We start from the raw sequence: 15,835 nt of genomic DNA, 5'->3' as shown, positions 1-15,835 counted from the left end.
GTCAGGCACAGATCGCCTCTGAGCAGGCGGTATGCCACTGAGTAGAGCTGGAGTTTCTTTAACCGGGCAGCATATGGCATCTGTTTGAGCCCTTTGATCCTCTTGGTGAGGTACTTTTGGGGTCTTTCCAGTTGCTGCAGGTGTCTGGTAAGGTACATCCCAAAAGGGGCATTGTACTCAATTATGGGCCTGATGAGGGATGAGTAAAGAGGCACGATGACCTCCCCTGATCTAGATGTGAATCCCTTCATGATTAGGTGGGCTATATAAAATGTTTTTCTAACCACTCTGGCCACGTGGTTGTCAAATGAGAGATTGCTATCAACTTGGGTCCCCAGGTCCCTAATTACTTCTTCTGTACTTAATGGATTACCACCTATGTGGTAATTTGTGGGTACTTTGTTTTTGCCAAAGGGGATGACTATACACATTTTGGCGTTTAGCTTGAGGCCATGGCTCTGGCACTAGTTGTCTGTTTCTATGAGGCTCTTTTGGAGGATGCTTGTGTCAGCTGGAGTCTCGATTATGGCGCCCAGTTTTCAGTCATCTGCGAACTTGGTCAGCCACAGTCCTTCCGTGTTGGCCTGTACCGCCGAGAAATATATACCGAACAAGAGAGGTCCCAGGACTGAGCCTTGTGGGACGCCACTTGTAACTGGTTTGGAGTCTGACATGGCTCCAGCAATTCTAACCATGTGGGTTCTGTCCTTGAGCCAGTTTGCAACCCATCTAGTGACATAGGGGTTTATATTTAAGCTGGTGAGCTCATCTATAATGCCCGAGTGGGGTATTGTATCAAAGGCTTTTTGCTAGGTCCAGGTAGGCTGTGTGGACCACCTTCCCCTCGTCAATGGCCTTGGTGACTGTTTCAAAGAAATCGACCAGGTTTAAGAGGCAGGATCTGCCCTTAATAAAGCCAAACTGGGTAGGATCCAGTGTCTGTAGGTCCCCAATATCTTTATTTATGAGGTCCATGATCATCCTTTCCATAGCTTTGCAGACCAAGCTAGTCAGGCTTATGGGGCGATAGTTTCCAGGATCTGCTGAGGCACCACCTTTGTGGAGAGGGACCACCGTTGCTGTACGCCACTCTTTGGGTACATATCCTGTAGTAAGGCTGAGATTGAACAGTAGTTTTAGGTTTGGGTTTAGCTCTTCTTGGAGTTCATGTAGGACGCAGCCCGGGACACCGTCTGGTCCCATTGATGCTGTGTTTTTTTGCTTTGGAGAGGGCGGCTCTTACCTGAGCATCTGAGATGTCAGGGGGCAGCACTATGCTGGGATAGATATTTGCCCTTTTGGTGGGGGGGGGGGTTTGTGCTGAACCTGTCAGCTAGGATTGTTGGCAATGTCTGTGGGTTCGGTGTAATTTTTTGTCATTTTGGACTAATTCTGAGCATATCTGGGAATTCCCACCGAGGTTCCTAACATAACTAAAGAAAGCCTTGTGATTATCTTTAGTGTCCTGTGCAATTTTTCTCTCGAAGCTGGCCTTAGATGATTTTATGAGTGCCCGTAGTTTTTTGCTAATACTGATCAGAGATACCTTCCCTTTTCGGGATTTTGCTCTATCATGTAATAGCTTCCTCCTTCTATTGTATAGTTTGTTTATGGCTGGGGTCCACCAGACAGGACGTCTGCCTTTGGAGAATTGGGTCTTGGTTTTATTTGGGATTGCATGATCCATGCATTCCTGAAGGTGTTCAAAGAATGCGTTTTATAAAGGATTCTCCGGTCTGGGCCGTATTTTCTATAGGCCTGGGGGCTTTGAAGGATTCCACCTCGGTTTTGAGGAGTGTGAAATTTGCTTTGGAGAAGTTTTTCACTGTGGTTTTCTGGGCAGGGGTGGGGTCGGGATGTGAATATCCGGTGAGATTAGTTTATGGTCTGACCTTACCAGTGAGGGATACACTTCTGGTCTGGAGCATAGAGTCCCCATGTTGGTGATGATCAGGTCCAGTATGTTTTCCCGTCTTGTGGGAGTGGTAACAAGTTGTTCCATAGCATTTGAGTTTATAAATTCTAGGAACCTTTGGGCTAGCGTGTTGGAGCTAGAGTAATGCTCCCAGTCTATGTTTGGGTAGTTGAAGTCACCCAATATAATGGTGTTTGGAGAGACCTTCATATTTTCCAGTGTTCTCAGGAAGGCCGAGTGGGGTTCCTGGGTTTGGGAGGGTGGTCTGTAGCAGGCTATAAACTGGAAGGAAGTTTTACCCACTGTTAGTTGCACATGGATAGTCTCTGATGCTTTGTGCTGTGCCACCAACCTGGAGGTGTGGGTATCTTTGACGAATATTGATACTCCCCTCTCCTTTTGTGGTTCGGTCCAAGTTTTGGGGCCGAAAAGCATGGTATGAGGTATAATCTGGTAGTGTTGGGGTGCTCTCAGGAGCCTTGAACCAAGTTTCTGTTACTGCACAGATATCGATGTTCTCCATGCTAAGGAGAGTTTTGAGTGCGTGCATCTTGAGGTTTAGACTTCTGGCGTTGAGTAGCATTACTCTTAGTTTCTTATCCCTTGTGATACCTATGGAGGTGGGTTTGTCTTTTGAGCCTTGCCTAAAAACGGCACTATGGGGGTAGCAAGAGCCTTTGCCAATATCTGAATGCCCAGGGGTGACAGGTGCAAGCCGTCCCTAGCAAAGCATCGTGGCTTGTCGAGCATGTCATCCCAGGCTGACAGGCATTGGATCCCCTTTGAAATGACACCAATACTTAAGCCAATTGATCATCTTGTCTTCATATTGTGGCATCATTCTTGGTGAGGGTAAGATGCCACTCAAGGTCAGGGTCATACCGGCCTGGGCTACATGCTCAGAGAGCTCCTCTATGTCTCTTTTCATGTAGTCCAGGGAGGTACGTCTCAGGTCATTCACACCAGCATGGACAATGACTGAGTCATATTTGTACTTGCTTTGGAGTGACCTGAGTGCTTGTGTTATGTGGCGGATCATAGCGCCCGACAGGCAGCTCACCGTGACCTTCTCCTTGTTCAGCCTGGTGAGCGAGACGTCAGTGTGCCTGACGATAGAGTCACCTATTAGAAGTGTATCAGGTGTGTTGTTTAGCCTTAAGGGCTGTGACTGTTCGGCACACTGGCTTTGTGAGCTATGTGTTGCACGTGTTTTGTTTTGGGGTAGCGGTTGCTTGGGTGTCTGCTTTGGAGGTCTCTGCTGCTTAGGCAGATTTTTATTTAGAGCCTCCAAGTATGTTTTTGTGTGTTTATGTGTTTGGTTTGCTGTCGTGGTAGGTCTATGTGAGACTGGAACTGTAGTCAGTGTGGTTTCCTTCTCCTCCTGACTGGTTACGCCAGTACTGAGTTGAGAGAGCTTAGCCTCCAGTTTGGCTATATGGTTGCATCTCTCACATGTGTTGCAATTTGTTGGGAGGAGGAGAGGGTTGTCTGTGTACATGAGGCAGTTGTAACATTGCCTCATGATTCCCAGATTCACCAGCTGGACCGGAGAGGAGATTGACAACTGAACTTTCGACATGCTAGAATAATATTGGGAATTCCTTTATAATTGAAAAAAAGGGCCAATGGGGAACAAGGTACTCAAGGGGAGTTTGTGAGGGTGTAGTGCTTTTAATTTTTTAGTGCTGACTTAGTGAGCAAGTGCCAGGTAACTTAAATGCAATGTGTTACAGGTAACTTAAATGCAAAAATAACAAACAGTAACTTTCTTTCAAGTGAAACAAGGAAATAAGTACAGTAAGCAATGCAGATATCACTAGGGATCCACAGAAGCGCTGAAAAGCCACGTTTTAGGTGGAATTAGCGTTTCAGGGAAATAACAAGCAAACAAACAACAAGCATACAAACAAAGCTAGATTCAGCAGGCCTGGATCTAGTCTATGCTACAGCAAACAAGATGTACCAGTTTCAGTAAGAAGCAGTTCAAATATGCAGGCACTATAAGCCTTTAACCAGAAATTCCCAGCTCAGAAGGGCAGAGTCCAGCCTCTCCTCCCACAAGAGTGCAGACCACGAACCCTCTTAATGTAAAATAACTGGCCTGAAGCCCAAGTGCTTAAACCAGAACTAATACACTTTTAGAATAACAGATACCGAGCCCTCAATCAGCAGTTCCCAACTTAGAAGGATGTAAGCTACCTGTCCTGCCACCACAGTGCAGACCACAAACCTTTTTAATGTAAAACAACTGGTCTGAAGCCAAAGTGCTTAAACTAAAAGGCTTAGAATGAGTTACACCAAGCAGTAATAAATACAACTGAGTACTTTTAAGATGACGCAAAAGCAAAATAAAGTAGGAAGAAACACAAATACAGTAAAAGCAGATAAAAAAAAAATTTAACTGGAAAGAGAGAAAGGAGTAGCAGAAACTAAGCTGATTGGCCTTCTCAAATGTTCTCCCTGTACTGGGTAGAATGAGGTAATGACACCAGACTGGGAGGTGGGTCCCAGATCAAATTTACACTAGGGGCGGGCAACTGCAAAGCCACCAACTATAAAAACGCTATACCAGCAGGCAGGGATGGTGGGAAACAAACTACAGAAATGTTTCTCATAGCTGAAAAGCAGCAGTGAGCCTTTAAATGAAAGTTGTAAACAGCTAAAGGAGCCTCTAGAAAAAAAGAGTTTAACTGCAACAAGTTATCAGAAACAAACAACCCAACAGATGCTTAATAAAAGTGGACAATTTCCAGTTAATACCTCACACACAGTGAAACTAGCTAGAAAAATACACAGTACACAAAGTGCTATAAATAACAAAGAAATAAAGAACAAAATAAACAAAAAACAGGATACTTAATGTTATATATTATAGCTCCGAGTTTCCTCAGTGTCTTTCCTTCGATCAGCTCAGTGTGAAATGGCAGAACACTCACAACTGAAGTTCTTAGGTAACAGAAAGTTGAAACCTGAGACAGCTTTTAAGAAAGAAATCTCAAAAGAACCAATGGTGCTTAGTTTAAGCTGTAGTCCAGGTGACCTCAGTCAGCCAATGACCTCAAACAATTCTCTCTCACTGAGATGCCTAATGGCTTTGGCTAAACCAAGATGTCCCTGAATATGTGCTCAGACACACAGCCTCCACAAACACTAGGCCCAAATACAAGCCTGAATATGGAAATGCTACAAATATCCCCACTACTTAGAACAAACTGCAGAAATGTTTCTCACAGCTGAAAAGCAGCAGTGAGCCTTTAAATGAAAGTTTTAAACAGCTAAAGGAGCCTCTAGGAAAAAAAAGAGTTTAACTGCAACAAGTTATCAGAAACAAACAACCCAACAGATGCTTAATAAAAGTGAACAATTTCCAGTTAATACCTCACACACAGTAAAACTAGCTAGAAAAATACACAGTACACAAAGTGCTATAAATAACAAAGAAAAAAACAAAATAAACAAAAAACAGGATACTTAATGTTAGATATTATAGCTCCGAGTTTCCTCAATGTCTTTCCTTCGATCAGCTCAGCTTGTACGTACTGTTCCCTCAATTCCCATTTTTCCTATGTAGTCTGCTCCTACCTTCTTCTAAAGATCTCAGTACTAGTTGTTTTATCTCTATTTTCAATATTAGTTTTAAACTTCTGAAGTACTCTTAACTGAGTTTTATTCACATTGGTTTGTTTTGCTGCCGATACTTCATAAATTCCCAAGTATTTATATATTCCCTTCTGCTCAACTTACTTTATATTACACTCCTGTCCTAGAATGAGATTTTCTTGGCACTGCAACCTTCCTGCTTTAAAAGTTGCTTTTGCACATTTATCAAGACCAAATGCCATTTTTATATTATCTGAGAAATGCTTAACCACCTGCAGTTGTGCTTTCAACTTCTCATCTGATGAACTATGCAGTTTTAAGTCATCCACAAAAAGAAGATAAGAAGTCTTTATGTAAGTATGCTTTCTGGAAGCCCAATTATAACCAAGACCTGATCTATTAAATAGTAAACAACTTAATGGATTAAGGGCAAAACAAAACAAAGAATAGTTGTGTAAAATCTTAACATAACTATAGATGTCCTTCTCTTCCATGTTGCAGTATTCAGTACAAGTGGGATTTCCTGCCATCCTGATGCCCGGCCAGTATACAAAAGCCTTTTACCACTGCTAGGTACGTGGGACAGCGCACGAAGGCCCAAGGCAGGCATCGTCCATAAAAGTGACGTCTGCATACACCATCCTTAGAACTGAATGCCCCAGGAAGAACATCAGCCTAAGGTACCGGAGGAGGAACACACACATCCAAAGAACAGGAGCTGGGGGAAGGTGGGAGGGATAGAATACTGCAACATGGAAGAAAAGGGCATCTATGGTAAGATTTTACACAACTATTCTATGCCCTTCTATTCCTATGTTGCAGTATTCATTACATGAACGAGAGTACCACAGCTCATGAAGGAAAAAGTCAGGAGGAAGGACCCGAGGTGGTATGTACAAATCCATGGAGAATAGCTCTAGCAAAACCTGCTCTGGAATTGGAAATGCCATTCAACTTGTAATGTTTAGTGAAGGTATGCAGAGAAGTCCAAGTGGCTGCTTCTAAAATGGAGGAGATATCCAAATCTTTGAAAAAAGCACCACAGGAAGCTACAGCTCTAGATAAATGAACCTTAACAGAAGAAGAAAGATTCTTACCATGAAAAACAAAATAAAAGGAAATTGCTTTAGCCATCCAAGCAGAAAAAGTCTGCTTGGAAGACTGTTTTCCCAGAGCCCTGGAATGAAAACAGACAAAAAGCTGAGCAAATTTCCTAATAGCTTTAGTTTTATCCAAATGAAATCTGAGTTGTCTGTGCACATCCAAGTTATGTAGGATCCTCTCACTGGAAGACTGTGTAGAGGGGAAAAAGGTGGGCAAGTTAATGGACTGATTAAGTGACAACTCATTCACAACCTTGGGCATAAAGGAAGGGGTGGTATGCAAAGAAACCCTGTCCTTATGGAAAACTAGGAAAGGTGGAAATGCCATCAAGGTTCAGACACCTTTCTGGCTGAAGTAATAGCAAGTAGAAGCACAGTCTTCCAAGTACAATATTGCAGGGTAGCTGTTGCTGCAGGCTAAATAGGAGCCCCAGTGAGCATTTCCAAAGCAAAATTAAGATCCCTGGGAGGTGGGACAGGTTTCCTGGGAGGTCTAATGTGATGGACGCCTTTATGAAAAAGTTTAATATCCAATCTGGAGACCAAACGGGGAGACAGAGGCAGACATGCAGCAATAGCTGAAAGATGAGCTTTCACAGAAGAATAAGCCGACCCAGTCTTCAAAAGTTCACACAAGTAACCTAGTAGCAAAGGAATGTTCACATTTAGTGGTCTAGGTTACAAGAAAGTCAACAGATGGAAAACCTCTTCCATTTGGATAAGTAGGATTTCCTAGTATTGGGTTTCCTGGCCTCCTGCAGCACCCTAAGCATGTCCTCAGAGAAAAGGTGTCTAAAAGGACTCAGACGTTTATCACCACAGTGTAAGTTGCAGAATTGACAAGTGAGGGTGAATGCGTGATCCCCTCTCGTGTGAGGAGATCCACTCTGTGAGGTAACTTGTGATGATTGCCCTTGGCTAAATGCAGAAGTAGTAACCAATGTTGTCTTGGCCAAAAGGGAGTCATCAGCAAAATTTCTGGTTTGTCCTGTTGAATTTTCAGCAGAGCTTTCTGAATAAGGGGGGGGGGGGTCATACATAGGGAGTCCACCCTTCATATCAGAGGACCTGGAACTCTGGCACAAAACTTTAAGTTGTCTGTTCAAAGGGGAGGCATTAAGATGTATTTGAGGTGTATCCCACCAGTGGAGAGAATGTCCAGAAACACATCCCTGTGAAGCATCCATTCATGGGATTAGTCATGCACCTGCTTAGAGTGTCTGCCACATCATTTTGGTTGGAAGAGATGTACACTGCCTGCAGAGTGACTTGGTAGTGAGTTGCCAGTTCCCATGCCAAAAGAGCTAGCCCACACAGAAGGTGTGATTTCATCCCTGCTTGTTCACACACTACAGAATTGTGGTGTTGTCTGTAAACAGTTTTAGAGGTCTTGGACGAAGAAGCGTATGAAATGCCTGAAAGGCCAGTACAGAAGTCCTCATCTCTTACGTTTGTGTGTTCCTTTTTTTGCAAAAGAGATCACAGGCCTTGTACCTTCATGGACGCAAAGGCTACACCCAACTCATGCCTGAGGTGTCTGTCAACAACTCTTGAGTTGGTAGGGGAGGATGTAAAGGCATGCCTGCACTCTGGGTAATTTGCTGAATCCACCAAAGAAGCACCCGCTTTAAGCAAGGAAGTAGAGAGACAACAAAATCCAGTGGGTGAGCATCCAAACTGATTTCAGGTATCATTGAAACATTCTCATATGGAGTTTGGCAAGGGGTAGCATGGGAATAGTACAAGCCATGAAGCCTAGAAGCTTTGAGAAGCTCCCTGGCTGTCAAAGACTGCAAAGGGAGAAAGTCCTGGAAGTAATTGACTAGAGACAGAATTATTTTGTGAAGAAGAGAGGCCAACATGAGATCTATCTGAATCTTGCACCCCAGGAAGACGTATTCCTGTGAAGTGGTGAGCATGGATTGTTTGAAACTGACTGAATTCCAACCTTTGCAGAAGAGTAGTAGTAAACAGGAGACTGTGAATCAAGGTCTCAGGGAGGGGTGCCTGTAGCAACAGGTCGTTCAGATAGGGGAAGACTTCTATGCCTTAGAGTCTGCAGAAAGCAATAACAGGAGCAAAACATTCTGTAAATACCCTCAGTGCAGTACAGAGACCAAAAGGCAAAGCACAGAACTGAAAATGTGAGGAAGCAACAGAAAAACATAAAAAAAATTTCTGTAAAGGGGATGAATATAACATGTTGGTAGCATCATTGATATCCAGGGAGGCCAAATAGACCTGTGGAAGGCTGAGAGGAATGAGTTTGGACAAAAGCATACAAAAGGTTGGGACCTTTAGGAAGGTATTGAGGTGAGAAAGATCCAGACTGGATCCCCATGGGCCATCTATCCTGGGAACCAGGAATATCCTTAAGTAGAACTCTCTTCCCCTTTGTGACTGTGGAACTTCTTGGATAGTTCCCTAGGATATAAACTCTTTGAGCATCTCTGGGAAGAAAAGAAGTTGTACTCAAGGAGGTTGAGGAATTCCCATGAAAGGTGGAAGATCTTTTCAGGCCATGACATATCCTTTATGGATAATAGACAGAACCCATGAGCCACGAGTGGTGTGTTCCCAAACTGGAAAGAAGAGAGAGTAAGGCTCTGAGAGAGGGGTATGAGATCAGAGGGAGCCAGGTAGTCACAGGCTACCTGGGGGAGTTTGAGATTGTTTCCTGACCAAAGCAGTCTTAACTGGGTAGTTCCTTTGGTATTTAGGAACTGAAGACACACAGATATGTTTTAAATGCTGGATCTCTTCACCTTTCTCCTGCAGGGACTTGAACAAGGTAACAGCTGCAGTACCAAACAAAGCATTATCTAATGGTGCATCCATTAGCTTGGCCTTGAAGTCTTCAGGAAGAGGATGGAGTCTCAACCAGGAGTATCTCTTTAATATAGAATCAGAGGCAGGAGCACTATCAGATGCCTTGGCAGCATCATAACTGCATCTAATGGAGTGGCGTCCCACTTGGAAAGATGCCCCCAAAACAGAGGAAAGCTGACACTTTGAATCCAGAATATTAGAAAGAAGCTGAAAGACCTGAGAAAGAAGGGCCAAAGCATGCTGATATTCATATGGGTCTGATAGTTAACTGCCATAAAGGCAAGAGTAGCTGAAGTGTACATTTTGTTTCCCTAGCCTTTCCATGGTTTTACTCTCCTTGTCTGAAGGAAGAAGAGAAGTGGAAGGCAAAAGTCTGGATGGCTTATCAGTAGATACAGAAAACCACTGGGTCTGCAGCAGGGCATTCATGAAGGAATTTGCAGTTTTCTGGAAGTTTATAAAATCTATCTGGCCATTTGGAGGAGGAGGTTCAGAGTCTAGACTCTTAGAAGCAGAAGTGAAAGCATAGGACAGCAGAGAGAGAGGGTTTGGAGTAAATCATAGTATCTCCTCTGCACATCAGTAACCTGTGAGCAGTCTCGCTTGAAAAATTCCCTCATACGAGCAATAACCTTCTCAAAGGTGATGTCTTCACCAGGAGAGACAGTTCCATTGGACTTCTCCTCAGGTGATGCATACTCGGGGGATGGCGGGGGTTTGGGCAGAGTAACCAAAGACTCATCATCTGAGAAATCATCATCCCAAGATAAAACTTTCTCCCTAAACCTTTTCTGAGGGGAAGTAGTAGAAGGTAGGCTATGAAGGGAAACACCAGTGGGAGGCTTTAAAGCCATAAAAGAATTAAATAATCCCTGTGTGAAGGCCTGCCACTCAGGCGGAGGTTCCTGAGAAGCTGGAAGATGTTTGTTTCATTTTAAGGGACAACACAGCCTTATGGAAGATGGAGGGACCCCGACGTAGGCCTTAATTCTGTAACAGTTGTCATCACTTCCTCCCAAACCAAGATCTAAGGAATACCTCAAGGGCCTTCTGATATTATGAGCCTAGGGTCCCCCTGCTCATCTGAAATGGACGTCTGCAACACCTCCGAGCATATGCTAGTGGCTGACTCACTGATGGCTTCCTCTCCAGTTCTCGCCGAGGAATCTGAGCCAAATTTCAAACAGACCTCTGGGCCTTCACTGGCCTCAACAGGGACGTCCAGAATGAGAGGTGCAGGTGAGGCTTCAGGGTCAACTTCTTGGCCTTCTTCACAGGCCCAGCAGAAGGGCCTGACAAATCCTCCAGAACGTCGAGTGCTAATTCTCCAGGAAGATATTTAGAGACTGACGGCTGGGAACAAACTCCTGACATACAGAGCAAGACTTATGGCCATAATTAGGGCCTAAACAAAACGGACACTGGTCATAGGAATCTTTATGTGGAATTGTCTTCCACAACAGCACTAGCCTGACATGTAACCTCAGACAGGAAAGAGTAGTAAAAGTAAACAGAAAAAAAACCTTAACAGGGCACTTATCTGAAAAAACTTATACAGAAACCAATAACTTGGGTGAGCAGGCCGATGGTCAAAGATGGCGTTCGGATTGGCAGCAGAGAAGTTCTGAGGATGTTATGTGCGGACATCACTTTTATGGCCAACTCCTGTCTTGGGCCTACATATGAAGTCCCACATACCTAGCAGTGGTAAGAGGCTTTTGTATACTGGCCAGATATCGGGATTGTTTACAGCAGGGAATCCCTCATGTAATGAATACTGCAACATAGGAAAAGAAGGACATCAGTGGTGATAAAGAATCGGCCTGGAATAACCTCTGAATTTTTATTCTTGGGATAATAATTTACCCCTTGGCATGGCTTAACTGTAAAATGGCTTGCCATTGCTTCTTGGTCACTGTAATGTAACTGACTAATATGGGATGTTATCTTGTACATCTGTAAGCACTCCTTTATCCATGAATGTGGGATGCTGTCAAATGCTTCTTTGTAATCTATCCATGCCATATTTTGAGTTCTCCCCTTTTTACAATTTTCTATTATGGCTTTATTTAGCAACAAATTATACTTTGTTCCATATGACCTTTTTTTGTTATCCTTTTGCTCTATTAACAGGACTGAGTTTTCTTCTAAATCACTATAAACTCTGTCTGCATCAATTCCAGTACACAGTTTGTATATCGTCAGAAGGCAAGTTATTGGTCTATAGTTTTTAGGATGTCTTATAGGTTTACTCTTAAGGAGGAATATTGTTTCTCCTGTTAACTAGGCTGGTGTCTATTTAGAAAGCATATACCAGTAATTCTTACTCAGGGCTAAATCTCTGTTTAATACTTTTAGCCAGAAATTCGGTACTGCATCTGGGACTTGGGTTTTCAAATTAAAAGCTTTTCTTATTTTTTTTTTTTCAATTTATCTGGCCGTTACGTCATCTCATTTCAGAACCTGCACATTTGAATTCCTTGCAGTTTCTTTTAATTTTTCTATCCATTCAAAATCTGTTATGTTCCATAGGGTTTTCATAAATATTTCTCCAAAATGTGCTTATTTCTTTTTTTTTGGTGGTGTTTTTATTCCTTTTGTTTTGTTTCCCAGTTCTCTATAAAACTTTTTCGGTTATCAATGAATTGCTTATTTTGTTACCTTTCCTTTATATTTATCTGCAGGCTACCTTTGCCCATGTTTATGAAGGTCTCATATGTGAGGGTTCACGGAGTGATCAAGATGCTCCAAGCCCATTGTTCCAAAGCTATGCTTCTTTACGGAGAGTAGCAGATGGTCCTTTTGGGTGTATTTTGAAAACTAGACATTGATTTTTTTCTAGAATTTTAGCAAGGGTAGACTGAAAGGAGATGGACCAAAGCTGTGAGGTGTAGCAATTTAGTCAATATTATTGCCAGACGTGAAGTTGATCAGTTTATCCATTAGTCAAGACAACATGTATTTATCTGTCAAATTCTGGGCACATCATAATTTCTAAACAAACATTACTAAGAAAAACAATTAAACCAATTAAAACATAAAACCAATGATCCCTTCTACATAAAGGATAAAAATACATATAAACTAAGGCCCCAGGGAAATGAGCAGGATGCCTCCTGTGTTTTTGGGGGATAAAGACTTGCAAAATGCATCTACTAAGCATATCCAGCAAATCCTTGTAATCAAAAAGGGAGCTTATAGTGTGACCATCTATAATTTGACATAATTCATGACTTAAAAGTCCAGAGATCCTGAATCAGGATGCTGCCTAGTTCCTGGAACAAGAAACATCCATGCACAGAACCCTAAAACTTTTCTCATCTGCAGTCACCTGTCTAATATTTCCCTTTCAGAGGAGCTGAACTTAAGCCTAGAGAGACCAAGCAGTCCCTGCAATGAAAGTATGGATGAGAAAGGGGTCGAGAGTACCCTACTAGTTGTTCGGACAGCCTGAACAGTATGGTGCCCAGTCTTGCCAGCTGGGCTCCCAATCATCCATGTTAAAATGCCTATAAGGTTTGTGCTGAGTGTTTTTCAGACTACTTACCTTCTAAAAATGTAAAATGTTCTGCATAGTTTCCCAATCTCATTACAGCTCCATTTCAGTCAGATAACCCAACTTCTAAGACAAAACAGATAAAAAGGTTGATCTTGCATCTGTAGTTTGGGACCATGCAGTCACTTCACAGGTTTGGAAGACATGGACCTTGCCTTTTCTTTCAGCATGAAATGCACTTTGTTTTTATTATTGCAAGTAGTAGATCCTGACTGGGTACACAAAAATAAATAATTATGGGGCAGACCCTGGTGAAAGTAAGACTAGCAAGGGTTAAATTGATACAGCTGTCACAAATGTGGCAGCAGAGACCTTTGCCAAATGCAGTGATAAAAAAACTTTTATGACATCTGTCCAAACACCTTTGAGGAATTTCACAGTGCAAGGTCTTGGGAATTCAAGAAATTCTAATGAGATTTTCTAAGATATCAACCAATTAACTGTCTGCCATGAAACCATTATGAATTTTTGGAGGAATTAAGTGCAAATTTTAAACCTTAGGCTGAAGTACAATTCAAGAGGTTTCATGTTCATCTTAATGACACAACTGAGTCACCTCCAGATTTGTGGGATGTTTATACAAAAGATCAAACTTAAGATAGCATTGCCTTATTTATTTGTGAAAGCAAGATACGCCATTTGAGTCAGAGAAGGAAAACAGATTGTGAGCAGAATTTTCATGACTGTCACTATACCACGTTTGCTAGTTCAGGTATATTTGCAGTGAGCAATACATTCTGGATGCTCTGATAGACATGCTTAATAAAACCTCAGTGTTCCAAAGTTTAAGGCAAACAGGTTGCACAATATCAGAAGCATCAGTAAATGAACAATAAAGTTAGCTTGTATCACTAAAAAATCAGCAGGAAAGCACACTTTTCAAGTAGTTGTGCACTCCTGTTCTCTCCAAGTAGTTGTGCACTCCTGTTCTATGTAACGGCCCGTGTTGAAATAATGTTGACCAGAATCAGTCTAAAAAGGACACATGAACTTCCTTGTGTGACTGAAAATGCTTCACTTTTTTCTGTAGGGTTGAATATTCTCACTGCCAAATCAGGAAAAAATAGTTCACTTTCATATCTAGGCATTCCCTGTAAACCACAAACACATTATCCCCACAGCGGAGCTTAAACATCAAATACTTTAACAGCACATTCAAATGCCTGAAAAAGGAACTACTTAACCGTGAAACAGAACCAACGCCTTTGAAAGGTGAAAATATTTCAGAACCAGATAAAAATATATGGTTTAACTACGAACTGCTGAAGGGTCAAAATAAATGCGAACACAATTTCTGTAAAACGTACTGAACCTCCTCCTTACTCTTGACCTCCCCTTGTTCCAAAACAATTTAGCAACTCACACAGAAATTTCTTCTTGTTATCCAAACACAGTTCATGAAAAGTTTCCCAAAATAACTTGATTGTTGGATGTCCAGCCCAGTACTCTCCTTTATATTCTGTGGTCTAGAAAGAAAAACATTTTTATTACAACTCAAAAAAAAAAATCCATTAAGCACTTTTGTTCAGTACATTACAGTATTTAAATATTTTATGTACTTTATTTACTTCCTGTATATTCTCAGCTATTTTATAACTATATATACTTAGCCCCTTGCTCAATATCTCTGTATGCAATTGTCAAACTTTACTGTTTTCTCAGGATGATACTGAAATTGGTCATTTGTGGTCTGTGTTCCACTCCAGTTAAATATAAATCAATCAATTGAGCTATAAAACTAAACTTACCTTGAAAGCTACATGATGTCATAAACCATTTTAATGCGATCAACATTAATTTCATCACAATACATCAAAGGGGTATACATTAAATCTCTTAAACAGACTAGCAAAAGAAGTATAGAAACACTTGGTGCTCTATCCAGATTAATGTTACAAATAGTGCTATGAGATTTTAATCAAGAAAGAAAAGCATTTAATAATTCCTTATGCTTACTATCAAGAAAAAAAGTATAGAATGACTCAACCAATGCTAGAGGCACACAGGTTTTACTTCTCCTGACTACAGCCCAGAGAAGCTGCATTCAACTAATGATCCAGGCAGAATAAGGCTGTTAAAATCCCATTATAGCACCACCACCCAGAGAATGTCCCTTGCAAAGTCTACTATGTAACTTAAACAATTTTGCAGTACTTTGTAATGGTATGAACAGAGGACCAGACTGCTGCCTCTAGAATGCTTCTAGAGTCTACTCCTTTCTAACATGCCAACGAAGAGGATATGGCTCTGGTGGAAGGTGCCTTAACCTTGCCTGGAATAGATTTACCATGGTGGGAGTAACAAAAAATGAGCAATAGTTTGCTTGTGGACAGGTTGACCCTTCTTAGCTCTAGAATAAGAAAAAGCTGTTTAGCTTTCTTGAACAGCTTAGTTCTGTCAATGCAGTACATGAGTTGCCTGTGCATATCCAAGGTACGTAGAATCTTCTCTCCCTTGTTTCTGAATTCCGGAAAGAAAACTGGGGAGATTGATGGCTTGATTCAGGGTAAATTCAGAAAACTTTTGGCAAGAAAGGATTAGTGTGTAAAACAACCCTGTCCTTGAGGAAAATCACATAAGGGTGGCCCACTATGAGATTTTGCAGCTCAGAGACTGGCCCTGCAGATGTCAGAGTGATAAGCAAGAAAATTCTTCAACTGATGAGCTTCAGATCAGCATAAAAGGCAGATACAAAATGAGATAGTCAAATTTTCAAGAAGAAAGCTGAGATCCCAAGGAGAAAGATTTTGCTATCGAAAGTGTCTGAAGTGCAATTCCTTTTATAAAATGTCTGACCAGAAAAAGCGATGAAAGAGGGGAATTCATTGCCAG

The 15,835-nt window shown here is 41.9% G+C and overlaps 1 protein-coding gene across 4 annotated transcripts in view; it reads right to left on the bottom strand.

The window, feature by feature from the left end:
• The window catches only part of HERC4 (HECT and RLD domain containing E3 ubiquitin protein ligase 4), a 3,175,640-nt gene that overhangs the window by 114,950 nt on the left and 3,044,855 nt on the right, over nt 1-15,835 (bottom strand). For all 4 annotated transcript variants that reach the window (XM_044056374.1, XM_044056377.1, XM_044056376.1 and 1 more), the window contains one exon: nt 14,367-14,469. In XM_044056374.1, the coding sequence (XP_043912309.1) occupies nt 14,367-14,469 (103 nt within the window). The remainder of the gene's footprint in view (nt 1-14,366; nt 14,470-15,835) is intronic.

This window comes from Protopterus annectens, chromosome 14.part0, assembly GCF_019279795.1.
Source record: "Protopterus annectens isolate FY-2018-M chromosome 14.part0, PAN1.0, whole genome shotgun sequence".
NCBI lineage: Eukaryota > Metazoa > Chordata > Ceratodontiformes > Protopteridae > Protopterus > Protopterus annectens.
This window is presented reverse-complemented; position numbering and strand designations above follow the sequence as displayed.